At 35.2% G+C, this 15,045-nt stretch overlaps 2 protein-coding genes across 10 annotated transcripts in view; one reads left to right on the top strand and one right to left on the bottom strand.

The window, feature by feature from the left end:
• LOC102957398 (phospholipid-transporting ATPase ABCA3-like) overlaps positions 1-15,045 on the top strand; it is a 182,212-nt gene that overhangs the window by 146,958 nt on the left and 20,209 nt on the right. For all 9 annotated transcript variants that reach the window (XR_006212428.1, XM_042971606.1, XM_042971605.1 and 6 more), the window contains 2 exons: positions 7,652-7,777; positions 8,008-8,202. Coding sequence is in view for 8 of the 9 variants with exons in the window: in XM_042971606.1 (XP_042827540.1) it covers positions 7,652-7,777; positions 8,008-8,202 (321 nt within the window). In the remaining variant the exon portion in view is untranslated. The remainder of the gene's footprint in view (positions 1-7,651; positions 7,778-8,007; positions 8,203-15,045) is intronic.
• LOC102962933 (lysine-rich coiled-coil protein 1-like) lies at positions 9,823-10,731 on the bottom strand. Its single transcript, XM_015538357.2, is given in 2 exon segments — positions 9,823-9,970; positions 9,972-10,731. Coding segments are annotated over 2 exon segments (768 nt in total). The 5' UTR covers positions 10,592-10,731.

Raw genomic sequence — 15,045 nt, 5'->3', positions numbered from 1 at the left:
CCAAGAAAAGGGAACATTAAGCCTGAAAATCATGTATCTATATATGACTATCTCAGGGTAAAAGAAAATCTGTGTTCACAGAAATATGTTTTCTTAAATAAAACTCATTGAGGTTTAATTTACCTACAATAAACTGTATTTGTTTTTATTGTTTCAAAGCACCAAATTTTGTGTTTACTAATTTTCTTTATTGTTGACTATTTTCTCTTTCATTGATATTTTTGGTCTTCATTTAAAAATTTTTCTTCCTGCTGCTTGCTTTTGGCTTACTTCTCTCCTTCTAGCTCCTTTATGGAAAGACTGAAACTACAGGTTTTAGGTCTCTCTTCTTTAATAACACAAACATTTAAAGCAAAACATTTCCCTGCAAACACTCCTTTAGATGTACTCTGAAAAAATTTGATTTTGTACATTTTTGTTATCATTCAAATGTTTTAAGTATTTTTTAAATTTCCTATACGATTTCTTTTTTGATGCATGGATTACTTTAAAAGTCTGTAAATAAATGTAAAAATATTTGGAAAGTTTCTAGCTATATTGTTATTGATCCCTAGTTTAATTCCTTTGTAGTTAAAAAACATACTCTGTAGTGAATTTTTTAAAAAACCATTGATAATTGCTGTATATGGCTCAGCAGGTGACCAATATCCGTATTGTGCCATGTACATGTGAAATAAATGTGTACTTTACATTTGTTAGTTGTAATGTTCTATAAATATCAGTTAGGTTATGATGGTTGATAGGATTGCTGTACACCTAGTCTCTAGCTGATATATTTTTGTCAGATTTATTTTTCACTTGCTAAGAAGACTGTAAAATCTCCAATCCCAGTTGTAGGCTTATTTCTCCCCTTTAATTCAGTCATTTTAAAAAGTATACTTTGAATCTCTATCATTAAGCCAATAGACACTTATTATGTCTTTCTGATTAATTAAATTCTAGAATACCTGGTAATGACATATATCTCTGGTACTATTTTTTTAAGCCTATTTTTTTTTTGTCTTAAAGTCTATTTCCTATGACATTAATATGGCACCTTCAGTCTTGTACTTACTTTCTCATGGTATGCCATTTTACACACACTTATTTTCACTGTATTTATTCTGACTGTAAACAGTATATAGTTACATCCTAATTTTTTATCCATTCTGATAATCTCTGCCTTTTCAATATGAGCATTTAGCCCTTCATTGATAAGTTTGTATTTCCACCTACCACATACATATATTATTTGTTTTCTGTTTGTCCCTTCAGATTTTTGTTTCACTGCTTTCCCATTTCTGCTTTTCCTTGGATTCTTTGAACATAGTTAGAATTCCACTTTAATTTTTCAATTCACTCTTTAGCTATACTTCCATACTTATGTTTAATAATTGGTACAGGGTTTACAAAATAATACATAGTTCTTTTTTCAATATGAGCATTTAGCCCTTCATTGATAAGTTTGTATTTCTATCTACCACATACATATATTATTTGTTTTCTGTTTGTCCCTTCAGATTTTTGTTTCACTGCTTTCCCATTTCTGCTTTTCCTTGGATTATTTGAATATAGTTAGAATTCCACTTTAATTTTTCAATTCACTCTTTAGCTATACTTCCATACTTATGTTTAATGATTGGTGCGGGGTTTACAAAATAATATATAGTTCTTCTTTCGTAGTCTGTTTAGAGTTAATATTGTAAAATGTAGAAAATGTGAAACCATAACTTCTGTCTCTATCCCTCACTGTTTTTAATGCTATAGTTGGTGTATGTCTTACATCTATATATGTCATTATATAATTAACCATGAAAAATAATACTATATTTTGCCTTAAAACAGCATGTATTTCAAAGTAAGTAATAGAAAAAAATGATTTTATATTCACCTAGATATTTAGCATCTCTGGTGCTGTTCATTCTTTCCTGAATATATGAGTTTCCCTCTGCTATGGTTTTCCTTTAGACCAAAAACTTACTTAAGCATTTATTTTAGTTAAGAACTAGAGAAGAGCTATGTCTTCTTTTATCTGAAAATATCTTTATTTGTGGAGTATATTTTTGCTTTCATTAGAAGTCTGGGTTGATAATTTTTTTTTTCTGGGCACTCTATATGTAATATCATTTAACTGTCTTCTGGTTTCTTTTATTTCAAATACGAAGAGGTAGTCATTCAAACTGCTTTCTCTTTTATGTAATGCACTGTTTTTCTTTGGCTGTTTTATTTACAAGTTTCTCATTATTTTTGGTTTCCACCAATTTGACTATTATGTACTAAGGCATAAAGCCAACTTAGCTAAGCCAGAACTTTATTTTCCAGAATCCCCTTCCCTGTATTATCCCAATTTAGAGTTGTTACGGAAGGAGATTCACATGAGATTTTGAAGGCAGAATTGAAGCAGACTTAGACAGTCTTACAGCAGCATCTCTCTCTTCTTAACTTGTCCACTCCAACCTATACTAGCAGCTGTGCATAATGCCACTAAAAAGAGTATCATCTAACATAACTCTAGTCACAATTATTTACTTAGGATAAGTCAGGGAATGACAATGTCATTTCCCATGATTAGATACTTTTTTTTCCAAATACTTGTTTGTTGTATTGCCGTCTTTAAAAAACAAAGTAACGAATATCAAGCAATTCATTTTACTGCATTTTGCCTGTACATGTTTATATTTTATTTATTTTTATTAAGTTTTAAATTTTTAATGTTTATTTATTTTTGAGAGAGAGACAGAGCATGAGTGGGGGAGGAGCAGACAGAGAGGGAGACACAGAATCCAAAGCAGGCTCCAGACTCTGACCTGTCAGCACAGAGCCCGACGAGTGGCTGGAACTCACAGACCACGAGATCATGACGTGAGCCGAAGTCATACGCTCAACCGACTGAGCCACCCAGGCGCCCCATATTTTTACTAAGTTTTAAATTTTAACTCCAGTATAGTTAACATAAAATGTTATATTAGTTTCAGGTGCACAATAGTGTGATTCAAAAAATTCTATGCATTACTCAGTGCTTATCATAAGTGTACATTTTTTTAAATGTTTGTTTGTTTGTTTGTTTGTTTGTTTGTTTATAGAAAGATTGTGCAGGTGGGGAGGGGCAGAGAGATACCAAGAAGTCCCCACGCTTTGAGTGCAGAGCCCAACCCTACAAACTGTGAGATCATGACCTGAGCTGAAATCAAGAGTTGGACACTTAACTGACTGAGCCACCCAGGCCCCCCTACCTTGAAGCATTTTAGGGGCGCCTGGGTGGCTCAGTCGGTTGAGCCTCTGACTTCGTCTCAGGTCATGATCTCGCAGTCCGTGAGTTCGAGCCCTGCGTCAGGCTCTGTGCTGACAGCTCAGAGCCTGGAGCCTGTTTCGGATTCTGTGTCTCCCTCTCTCTCTGACCCTCCCCCATTCATGCTGTCTCTCCCTGTCTCAAAAATAAATAAACGTTAAAAAAATAAAATTAAAAAAAAAAGAAGCATCTTTAGCAGGATAAGTGTACTCTTAATCCCCTTCACCTGTTTCACTCATACCCTCCACCAATCTCCCCTCTGACAACCACCAGTTTGTTCTCTATAGTTAAGAGTTTCTTGGTCAGCTTCTTCGTTTCTCTCTCTCTTTCTTTATTTTGTTTCTTAAATTCCACATATCAGTGAAATCATATGGTATTTGTCTTTTTCTGTCTGAGTTATTACAATTAGCATTATACTCTCTAGCTTCATCCATATTTTTACAAATGGCAAGATTCATTTCTTTTTTATAGCTGAGTAATATATATATATATATATATATATATATATATATATATAAACTTCTTTATCCATTTATCCATATAGATGTACATATATAAAAGTTATATGTATATACACATGTATAAATATTATATATGTGTGTTCATACATATATAAAAGCTTTATATATAAATATATACGTTTTATATAAACATATATAAAACTTCTTTATCCATTCCTCAGTTCATCTCTCCATATTTTGGCTATTGTAAATAATGCTACAATAAATGTAGCTGTGTATGTATCCCTTTGAATCAGTGTTTTTGTATTCTTTGGGCAAATACTCAGTAGTGCAATTGTTGGATCATAGGGTAGTTCTATTGGTAACATTTTCAGGAACCGCCATACTGCTTTCCACAATGGCTGCACCACTGTGCATTCCAACCAAGAGTACACAAGAGTTTCTTTTTATCCACATGCTTGCCAACAGCTGTTGTTTCTTGTGCTGTTGATTTTAGTCAGGTGTTACTCTTGTTGGGAATCTCTTATAAGTGACAAATGTTTTTCTCCTGGTGATTTCAAGATTGTCTCCTTGCCTTTGGCATTCAGCAATTTTTCTGTGTACAGATATATTTGTATTTATTGTAGTTGGTATTCACTAAGCGGTGGATGTGTATAATGTTTTCCATGAAATTTGGGGAGTTTCAGCCATTTATTTAAATATTTTTCTGCTTCCTTCTCTCTTTTCCATTTGACATTCCCATTATGCATATATTGATGCACTAAATTGTATCCCACATTTCTCTGAGGCTTTGTTCATTTTTCTTGATTGGTTTTTTCTCCATCTTCAGGTACCTCTTTGTATCTATCTACAAGTTTTCTAATTCATTTTTCTACCAGTTCAAATTTGCTATTGAGCCCTTCTAGTGAGTTTTTCATTTTAGTTATTATAATTTTCAACTCCAGAACTTCCACTTGATTCTTTTTTTTTTAATTTCTATCTTGTTATCATTAATCTTGATTTGAAAAAAACATTGTCATAATACTTCCCTTTACTTCTTCAAGCATGGTTTCCTTTCCTTTGAAAATATTTATAATGGCTACTTTGAAAGTCTTTAAAAGTCTTTGTCTGTTAAATCTTGCATCTGGTCATTTTCATTTTCATATGCAGTTCCTATTGCTTGCTCTTTTTCCTGTGTATGGAACACAGTTTCCTGTTTCTTTTATCTCATAATTTTTGCTGAACTCTGGATATTTTATTTATTTGTTTGTTTACTTATTTATTTTAGAAAGAGGTCTTTTTTATTTTAGATAGAGAGAGTGGGGAGAATGAAGAGGGAGAGAGAGAGAGAGAGAGAGAGAGAGAGAGAGAGAGAGAGAGAGAGAGAATCTTAAGCAGGCTCCACACTCAGCATGCAGCCTGATGTGGGACTCAATCCCACAACCCTGGGATCATGACGTGAGCTGAAATTAAGAGTTAGACCCTCAACCAACTCAGCCACCCAGGCACCCCTGAATATTTTAAATGTGTATTGGTTCTCTAGGTATTGTTCTTTCCTAGGGAACTTTTGTCATTTGCTAGTTTGTTTAAGTGACTGGCTGGGATGTTTTTGTGAAGTCTATTTTCCTTGTAGTGTGAAGCATCTGATATTATTCCTCAGAGGATGCAGACCTGGGCATGGGGGCAGTAACCCTGGAATGACTGTAGTTTTAAGGTCTCTCTTTGTCTCTTTCCATATCCACACCCAACTGTTAAGCTCCACTAATTGCTGGCTGATTTTTTATTTCAACAATGTGTTCTGCTAACACATAAATTGCTCTATTGATAGATCCATTAAATTTGAGCTTCTTTGCAGAAATAGCTTGAGGTCAGTATTCAAGATTTGTTTCACCCAGGAGGGCTTTTCATGGCTGTCTCTTTCGCTGTTTCTTTCTAGTAGAGTAGCTAGCCTATGGTTAATTTATATATCTAATGAAGCTACCAGTCATTTCTTAATTGCTTTACACAAAACCACTATTGTTTTGAGAGTATCTTTAGGCTTGAACTTCTCTATCCTGTTTCGAATGAAGGCAGTTCTATGGGGGAGAATATATGAGCTCTCTGTTATACAACCTAACTCTATCCCTGGGTAAAATTTCTGAGCCATGGCTCCAAAGTTGAGGACAGAGACAGTGGTATGCTTCTTTCTTGAGTGATATCACTGTTTCAGGAGCTGGGTACTCAGTAGGGAACAGTGGTCTCTGGTCTTGTTGGCTTACTTCTCCCAGCATGAAGCCTCTGCCCTAAGAATGAACTAGAGTCCACATTACACCCAACGTAGAGGATCCTCCACTCCCTGTGTGGAGAATAGGTGGAAGAAGGGAACCCCAAATTCCCATTTACACTCACCCAGAACATAGCCTCTGCAAAATGAGAAATGCTGATATCCTGTGTCTCCCAGAATTTACTTGGCCTTCAATTGTAAAGGTGAGGGAAGGGGAAGCTTTGTTTTCATAGCTGCACCTGCCTGAAGTGAAGTTCTTTTCTGAGCAATAGGAAGGGAGGGAGAGAGTGGGTTATGATCCAATGCCACAGGATTTCCCCGTTCTTACCAAGTTTAGTAGATTTATTGAATAAATTTTTCTTAATTTGCTATATGCCCTTAGGATCATTTCCAGAACCTTTAAATGACTATTATTTGGATAATTTTCACCAGTTTCACTAGGGCACATGTCCACATATCTCCTCAAATTGACATTCTGTTAGTTGTAAAATATTTCAGGGTGAATTCCTACTGATTTTTTCCTTTCCCTCATAGAGAAAGAGTTATTCTTCTTTAGGCTTTCACTGTTGAACATGCTGTACTTGTAACAAATCACACTTGATTGATCTCAGTTGTGGCTGCAGTTTTTCCTGAGGTGTCCAGTTCTGGAAAAAACAATATGCTATGTAATCCTAATTTTTTTAAATTTGTGTAAATAAAAATGAATATGTTCTGAATTGATTGGACAAAACAGTCTGTAAAATTATGCCAAATTTCTGTTCTATCATCTTGATATCAGTTTCCTAAAGCTACTTGGTCTAGTCAAGAATAATAAAGAGCAATATTATCTTGTAATATTTATCCTGCAAATATACGCCATAGGGTCCAGGCATTTCTTAGGAAAAGTCTAGTTAAGCCTTGTTGATTTTCTTGCTTCTATTCCTGATTAATTTTGGGAAAAGTTATTCATTATTTAGAATTCATGGCTGTTTTTTAGAATGTCCATCCCTCTTGGGATGATTTCCTTCTTAAAGATCCAAGTTATAAAAATTACTTCTCTGAATGCTTAAAAGAAATTCTGTCTTTTAAAAAAATAGCATATGATTTAATTGGCATGTAGAATTAAGAAACAAAACAAGTGAACATAGTGGGGTCGGGGGGAGAGAAAGAGGCAAACCAAGAAACAAACTCTTAACTATAGAGAACAAACCGATGGTTACCAGATGGGTGGGGAGTGTGGAGATGGGTTAAAAAGGTGATGGGGATTTAGGTGTGCACTTGTTGTGATGAGCACCAGCTGCTGTATGGAAGTATTGAATCACGATATTGTGTCCCTGAAACTAATATTACATTGTATGTTAACTAACTGGAATTTAAGTAAAAATTTAAAAAAATAAATTATGTCTTTTAAAGATTTAAAGTACATATTGTAGCATGTTAATTCACAATATTTCTACTATGTGGATGACTTTTCCTTCTCTAATCTCTGCCATCATTCTCCCGACAAACTATTTATTATTCAAAACTCAGTCAAGTTGTACACGATGCTGAGGTGATATTCAAAGACTTCATGGAATTACTAAAATAAATCTTTGTTAACATCTTTGATATTATCCCCAGTTTAGCTTTCATGAAACCACCCACTCTAGACCAGACACCTAAATAGAATTTACTTTTATGATTCTTGTTTTGAAAATATAGGAAAAAGTGTCCAAGGAACTATCTGGAGAATCCGATGATGAAGATGTACAAAATGAAAGACAGAGAATCCTGGGGCAGCCTAGGGAGTTGCTGAATTCTGCAGTACTTATTAAGGAACTCACAAAGGTAACATCATCCACTGGCCAATATATACTGGCTTCATTTATCCCTAAGAACATGTCATTGGTGTCTGGGACACACTGTGGTTTGTCAGAATCTATGAGTATTTTTCCCAGTGTAATAGAAAAGTTCTTGTAAAACTGTCTGAAGTAGTGGTCCATAGAGATCTGAGAAATTTATTATATTTGATTTTCAAATATTCTTTACTATATTGTGTTTTCTGGCTTTTTTTTAAGATATATTTTAAGTATCCAGTCATTCTGGCTGTGAAAAATATCTCTGTTACAATCCAAAAGGGAGAGTGCTTTGGATTGCTTGGATTCAATGGAGCTGGAAAAACTACTACCTTCAAAATTTTGACTGGAGAGGAGACTGTTACCTCTGGGGATGTGTTCCTTGAGCAATTTAGCATCACTAAAAGGCTCCAAAAAGTAAGACATTATTACAGTCTAAGATATAAGAAGTTTGATGACTTGAGGTACAGGTAATGGACAGATGCTGAAGATAATAGATGGCCATCATGAGAGACATTGATATTGATACTGTTGGCTCAGTAAATTCTGGAGAGAGAAATAAATTTTTGAGGATAGGCAACGAGAGCAGAATCTAAGACATGAGTTTCTTTTGTGTTCTTTGAAAATGTTAGATTAAAAGGCAAGTTCTATCAATAGTACGTCTAATATATGCCAGACAAGGTACTGTAAGGAAGGAAAGACTGGGCAGAAGATGCAGTTCACATATAAATGCAGTTCACTTATAATTGAGGTCTTCATGCACATTAGAGTTCTGGAACAGGATGGCCTTTCCAAGTGGTCCCAAATCAAAGCAAGATAGCTGTCTTTTGTATCTCTGAATCAGCCAGTCATTGGTTTACATGCCACCTGGGAAAGAGTGAATAAACTTGGGGAAAAGCTAAGTGGGGGGGAAATTCAAGAAGAAAATGGTCAAAGGTTTCAAACTTCAGAAAGTCTCAGGCAACGTAAAGCCTGAATAGTGCATATTGGATTTTTTTAAGTTTACTTATTTTGAGAGAGAGAAAGAGAGAGAGAGAGACAGAGAGACAGAGAGAGGAGATAGAAAATCCTAAGCAGGCTCCATGGTGTCAGCACAGAGCCTGATGCGGGGCTCAAACTCACAAACCGTGAGCTGAAATCAAGAGGCAGACACTTAACTGACTGAGCCACCCAGACACCTGTATATTGGATTTAGCAACTAGAACTTCACTGATGCAGTTAGCAAGAACTATTGTACTATGGTCAGTTGGGTGGTAGTAATGGGAGCCTGAATGGTGCATTTCTTTCCTCTTTAGTTCACAGGACATTGTCATTATGACATCAGGAAGATGGGGTTGTGGGAGTCTGCATGCTCTAGGATGAATAGTATTCTAGTAACAGAGGTGAAGCTAAGAATTTGGATTATACTTTGAAGAAAGTTAGTTTTGTTTTTTTTTCAGAAATTAGAACACTTTATTATAAATATTTCCAGAATATAAACTGATTTTATATCAAGACTCTTTGAAACTCTTAAAACTATATGTAACCTTAGCTTATTATTATTATAATGTATTTCATTTTCCACTTTGCAATCTAGAAAATACACTGCAAGTTAGGTCTAACAAAGGAAAAAAAATCAGTCTAAATTGTGTCAAAGAGAAAACTAATGAATATAAAAATATCCCACCCAAAACTAAAACAAACCTAATCAAGAAATAGATTCTGCAAAGCCCGTTAATACTTCAATTTAAAATAAGTGACCTCCCAAGGGAAAAATACTTCTACTATCATAGCAATTTGATGAGTAAAAGCAGTGCCACTCTCATTAAGGAAAATTACATTATATAGAAGAAAAATGTAGGGATGTTTTCAGGAAATGAGGAAAAGTAACTTCCGTGCTGGAGAGTAACCACATTAAATACTTCCAGTTCACTTGGCCTGTTGTTAGAAATTAAAGTACCTGTTCACATGAAAAAATCGATATGAACATGGACATCATAAAACCAAGCTCCTCAACTATTTTTTCAATTTAACCTCAGGAGAACCAACTCAGGATCTTCAAAATCTAAGGATAGACTGGTCCCAAAGCATTTCTTCCTCTGTCCTCTCTTTACCTTGTTCCTTTTTCTCTTTTCTACGCTTAAATTCCTCTTTCTTAGAGGCCACATCTCGGCCTTTTTTCTCCTTTCGATTCTTAAGCTTTTCTAACCCTGACTGTTTCCATTTGTGTTTCATTTCTTTGGAAGTTCTTGTGTTTGTCTAAATCTAATTCCTCACAACCTTTTTTCCTCCTATACTTGGGCCGCTCCTCCTCTGCTTTTTCTCTGGCTTCCTCTGGGTGCCTTTTCCCCTGCTGATGTATCTGTTTATGACTGGCTTGATGGGCGCTGGCACTGTTTTCTGAGGAGAGACGCTTGTAAACTCCAGATTCCACACTGTATGGGCGACAGTTATACCCTTGCTGACTAAGGTTCAGGGGTCCTGGTTTTTCTGAGAAACAGTCCCTGGTGAACTGGCAGTAGTTCAGAGAGTCTAGTCTTAGCCTGCTGTCATGAGCTGGTAGCCACTGAGGTAACCGGTTTTCCACCTTTGGTGAAATAGAGCATGATCTCTGGTAGGTCTGGACAGTCTCAGATGAGAGTCTGTGATCAAACATTCTATGCCTCGGTCTGTAATCAACCTCTTCTTTGTACCCACAAGTTTCCAAACAGTCCTCTCTCATCTTTCTGAAACAAGTCTTTGGCTCTACGCCTCTGGCTTTCTGCACTTTGATATAATCTTCAAGTTCATCTTGAAAAGAGTCATATGTCTTCTTTGAATGCTTCATTAGGTTGAAAACAAGGGGTTCTCTTTATCAGGCTGGGAACTTGGTGACGAAATCTGATCATATTCCCCCATTAATTGCTTCAGTTTTCTAGCATGGACTTTCCCCAAATGGTGAGACTGTGCAACAACCAGGAAGCTTCTCTGAGGCAAGGGCGGGCGTCTACAACTACTGTCCCCCTCCCCACCAACGCCGCTGGCCAGCCGGGGGATAGGCCGGGGTGGAGGTGGCGGAGAGGCAGGGACAGGTGCTGAGAAAGTCAGTTTTGAAGCAAAGAAAGTTCACTTGTGAGAAGTTTGAGAAACATTCACTCAAAGTTGTGGGAATGAGATAGGAGATATTTTATACATTAAATAACTTGACCACATTTACACTTGAAGGGAAGAAATTGAAATAGAGAAAGAAGTGATACATGATAAAAGGAAGTGAGTGGGTTCTTCCAGGTGGTCCTTGGGGTCAGAGATTTCAAAATTCCCAGCAGGCAGTGATGAGGTTCTTAAAAAAATAGAAATGGAAATGTCATATGATCTGGAAATTTCACTACTGAGTATTTACCCAAAGAAAACAAAAACACTAATTCAAAAAGATATATGCATGCACCCCTATGTTTATTGCAGAACTATTTACAGTAGTCAAGATACAGAAGTAACCTAAGTGTCCATTGATAGATGAAGGGATAAAGAAGATGTATATACAATGGAATATCACTTAGCCATAAAAAATGTTATCTTGCCATTTGCAACAACATGGATGGATGTAGATGGTATTATTCTAAGTGAAATAAGTTATACAGAGAGAGAAAAATACCATGTGATTTTACTTATACATGGAATCTAAAAAAACAAATGAACAAACAGAAACAGAAACAGACTCTAGATACAGAGAACAAACTGGGGGTTTTCAAGAGGGAAACAGGTGGAAGGATGGACAAAATAAATGAAAGGGATTAAGAGGTACAAACTTCCAGTTATAAAATAAATAAGTCATGAGGATGATAAACATAGCATAGGGGATATAGTCAATAATATTATAATAATATTGTCTAGTGACAGATGGTAACTATACATGTGGTGAGCCCTGCATAATGTATAGAACTTAATCACTATGTTGTACACCTAAAACTAATATAATATTGTATGTCAAACATACTTCAATAATAAGATTTAAAGAAAATAAGTAAAAGTGGGGTGCTGAAGTCTCCAACTCATATTTTTCAGTTGTTTATTTCTCCCTTCAAATCTATCATTGTTATCTTCATATACTTTAGAGCTCTGATGTTTGGTGCATATATGTGTATAATTGCTATACTTTCATGGTAAATTGATCCTTTTATCAATATATAATACTGTATTTGTTCTTGTAGCAGTTATTGACTTTGTCTATTTTCGACTTTGTCTATTTTCTCTAATAATAGTATAGCCATTCAGCTCTTTTGGGCACTATTTTCATGAATTTTTTTTCCTATCCTTTTACTGTCAACCTATTTGTGTCCTTAAACCTAAGTGAGTCTGACTAGATAACATATATTTGGATCATGTTTGTTTTTTTAAATTCATTTTGCCAATCTATGCCTTTTGATTGGGGAATTACATTTAGAGAAATTACTGATAGAGAAAGACTTACTTTTTCCATTTGTTGTTTACCATATCTCTTATCGATGTTTTTTTTGCCCCTGATTTCCTCCATTAATGCTTTACATTGTGTTTAGTTGATTTTTTTGTAGTTACACGTTTTGATACACTTATTTACTTTTGTGTATATTGTACAGATATTTTCTTTGTGGTTACCATTGGGGTTTCATCTAATATCGTAAAGTTGTAACAATCTATTTTGAATTGATACCAACTGAATTTCAATCACACACAGAACTCTATTTCTGTACACCACTGTTCCCATGTCCACACCTTGTCATTGTTGTCAAAAATTACATCTTTATACTTTGTATACCATTAAAAATTATTTTATGCATTTGCCTTTTGAATATTGTATAAAATAAATAGTTGAGTCATAAATAAAAAGTATAATAATTCTGGTTTTTATATGTGTCAGAGTACTTTGCTTTACCAGAGATCTTTATCTCTTCATATGGCTTTAATTTACTGTCTAGTGTCCTTTAATGTCCATGTAAAGGATTGTTTTTAGCATTTATTGTAGGGCAGATCTGTTGGTAATGAACCCCCTTATCTTTTATTTATCAGGGAATTTCTTATTTTCTATTTTTGAAGGACACAATTCTTGCTATAGAATTCTTGGTTGATGTTTTTTCTTACTTTAAATATATCATCCCACTACTTTCTAGTCTCGGAAGTTTCTGCTGAGAAGTCTACTGATGTTCATATTGAGAATCCTTTATATATGATAAATTGCTCTTGCTTGCTGCTTTCAAGATTACATCTTTGTTTTAGTCTTTTGACAGTTTGATTAAAATGTGTCTTATTGTAGGTATCTTAGGGTTTTCCTACTTGAAGTCTGTAAGTGTCTTGAATTTGTAAATCCATATATTTTGTTAAACTTCAGAAGTTTTTTCTAATAACCTTTCCTCCCATTTCTGTCTCTCTTCTCCTGGGAATCCCATGTGTATATGCTGCTGTGTTTGATGATGTAGAATAAGCCCCTTCTTTTTTCTTTCTGCTACCCATACTTAATAATTTCAAGTCTCCTATATTCAAGTTCACTGATTCTTTCTTCTTCCTGATCAAACTCCTCTTGAACACTTGTAGTGAATTTTTAAATTCATTCATTATATTTTTCAGGTCCAGAATTTCTCTTTTTTTTAAATTATTTCTTCCCCTTTGTTGATATTCTCCTTTTGTTCATTTATCATTTTCATAATTTTCTTTAGTTTCCTTTAGTTCTTTCAGCATATTGAAGACAATTATTTTAAAGTCTTTATCAAGTAAGTCATAGCTGTGCTACTTCTGGAGCAGTTTCTGCCAATTTATTTTATTCTATTCTTTGGGCCTTATATTCATGTTCATTTGTATGTCTTTTTGAAAATTGGGCTGTTGACAAAGCAGCCACCTCTCCTAGTCTTTGCAGACTGGCTCTGTGCTGAGGCAGTCCTTCACTATTTAGCTGACTGTGTTCTGAACTTGGATATCAGCTTTAGGTGAAGGCTTATGATAGATATTCTATGTCTTTTCTGTGCGTGCATCTTGTCTGCTTGTTCATGTGGCTTTTTGTATTCTTCCAGGAGTCTGCAGGTCTATAGTCCTCCTGCAGCTTTTATGAACAGTACCCTCCAGTTTTTTGCCCAAGCAAAACAAACACCAATCTTCAGGCAGTCCCCAGCCAGGTTAGATTTACTCAACTCCCTCTCATTTGGGAGAAGTAATAGGGAACTGGGCTGCTACCTCCTCCGACCAAGACTGTTCTGCAACAGGGAGGGTTTGGGCAAGGATGAGTAAAAATGCCACCAAATATCTTACTATTTTGAAGACGGCTTTTTCTTAATTAAATATTCACTTGGTTGCTGTAGGCTTCAACGGTTTTTCAGAGCTCCTATAAGGATATTTTAGTCCCTTTCTGATTGTTTTTTGAGGTTTCCATGGAAAACAAGGGCTTAGAGCTTCCCAGGTGGACATTTTTCTGATTTACTCTTTTTAGCATTGTTTTGTAATTCTACCCCTAAACTCCTTTAAAGTTTTATGTATTTCCTTATAACAACTCCTCCTACTCCTCCCCTTCCCCTCCTCCTCCTTTCTCCTCTTTCTCCTCCTCCTCCTCCTCCTCCTCCTCCTCCTCCTCCTCCTCCTCCTCCTTTGTCACGTTATTATTATTTGTACATTGTGGGTTTTATTTATACTGTTCATGGGATCTTTTTTTTTTTTCTGACATAAGTTGCTAGTATTCAGGAATGCTATTGAATTTTTATATGCTGATATTATTATCCAGAAATCTATATGAACTAATTCTCTAATTAGTTTTCAGTTTATCTACAGATTAGCTTGGCTTTTCTATGTAGGTAGGTTTATCATCTAAAAATAATGAGAGTTTTTCTTCCTTTCCCATTGTCATTCTTCATTTATTGTGCTATTGCATAAAGTGGGACCACCAGTAAAATGTTGAATACTGGCAATGATGATAAATATCTTTTTTTGCCCCTGCCTTTGCATGGAATACTTCTAAATTTCTACTACTATATATTATATTTGGCTACCCTTTGTCAGTTTAAGAAAATTCATTTCTATGTCTAGTTTGCTACAAGCTTTTAGCATTTTTTCTTTTTTTTTATTTAAATCCAAGTTAATTAACACATAGTGTAATAACGATTTCAAGAATAGAATTTAGTTATTCATCACTTATATATAATGCCCAGTGCCCATTCCCACAAGTGCCCCCCCTACTGCCCATTGTCCATTTGGCCTATTTCCCCACCCAACACTACACCAGCAACCCTCAGTTCTCTGTATTTAAGTGTCTTACAGCTTGTCTCCCTCTCTGTTTTTATCTTATTT

The sequence above is a fragment of the Panthera tigris genome, chromosome E3, assembly GCF_018350195.1.
Source record: "Panthera tigris isolate Pti1 chromosome E3, P.tigris_Pti1_mat1.1, whole genome shotgun sequence".
Classification (NCBI taxonomy): Eukaryota; Metazoa; Chordata; class Mammalia; order Carnivora; family Felidae; genus Panthera; species Panthera tigris.
The sequence above is the reverse complement of the archived record's forward strand: the minus strand, read 5'-3'. Positions and strand labels throughout refer to the sequence as shown.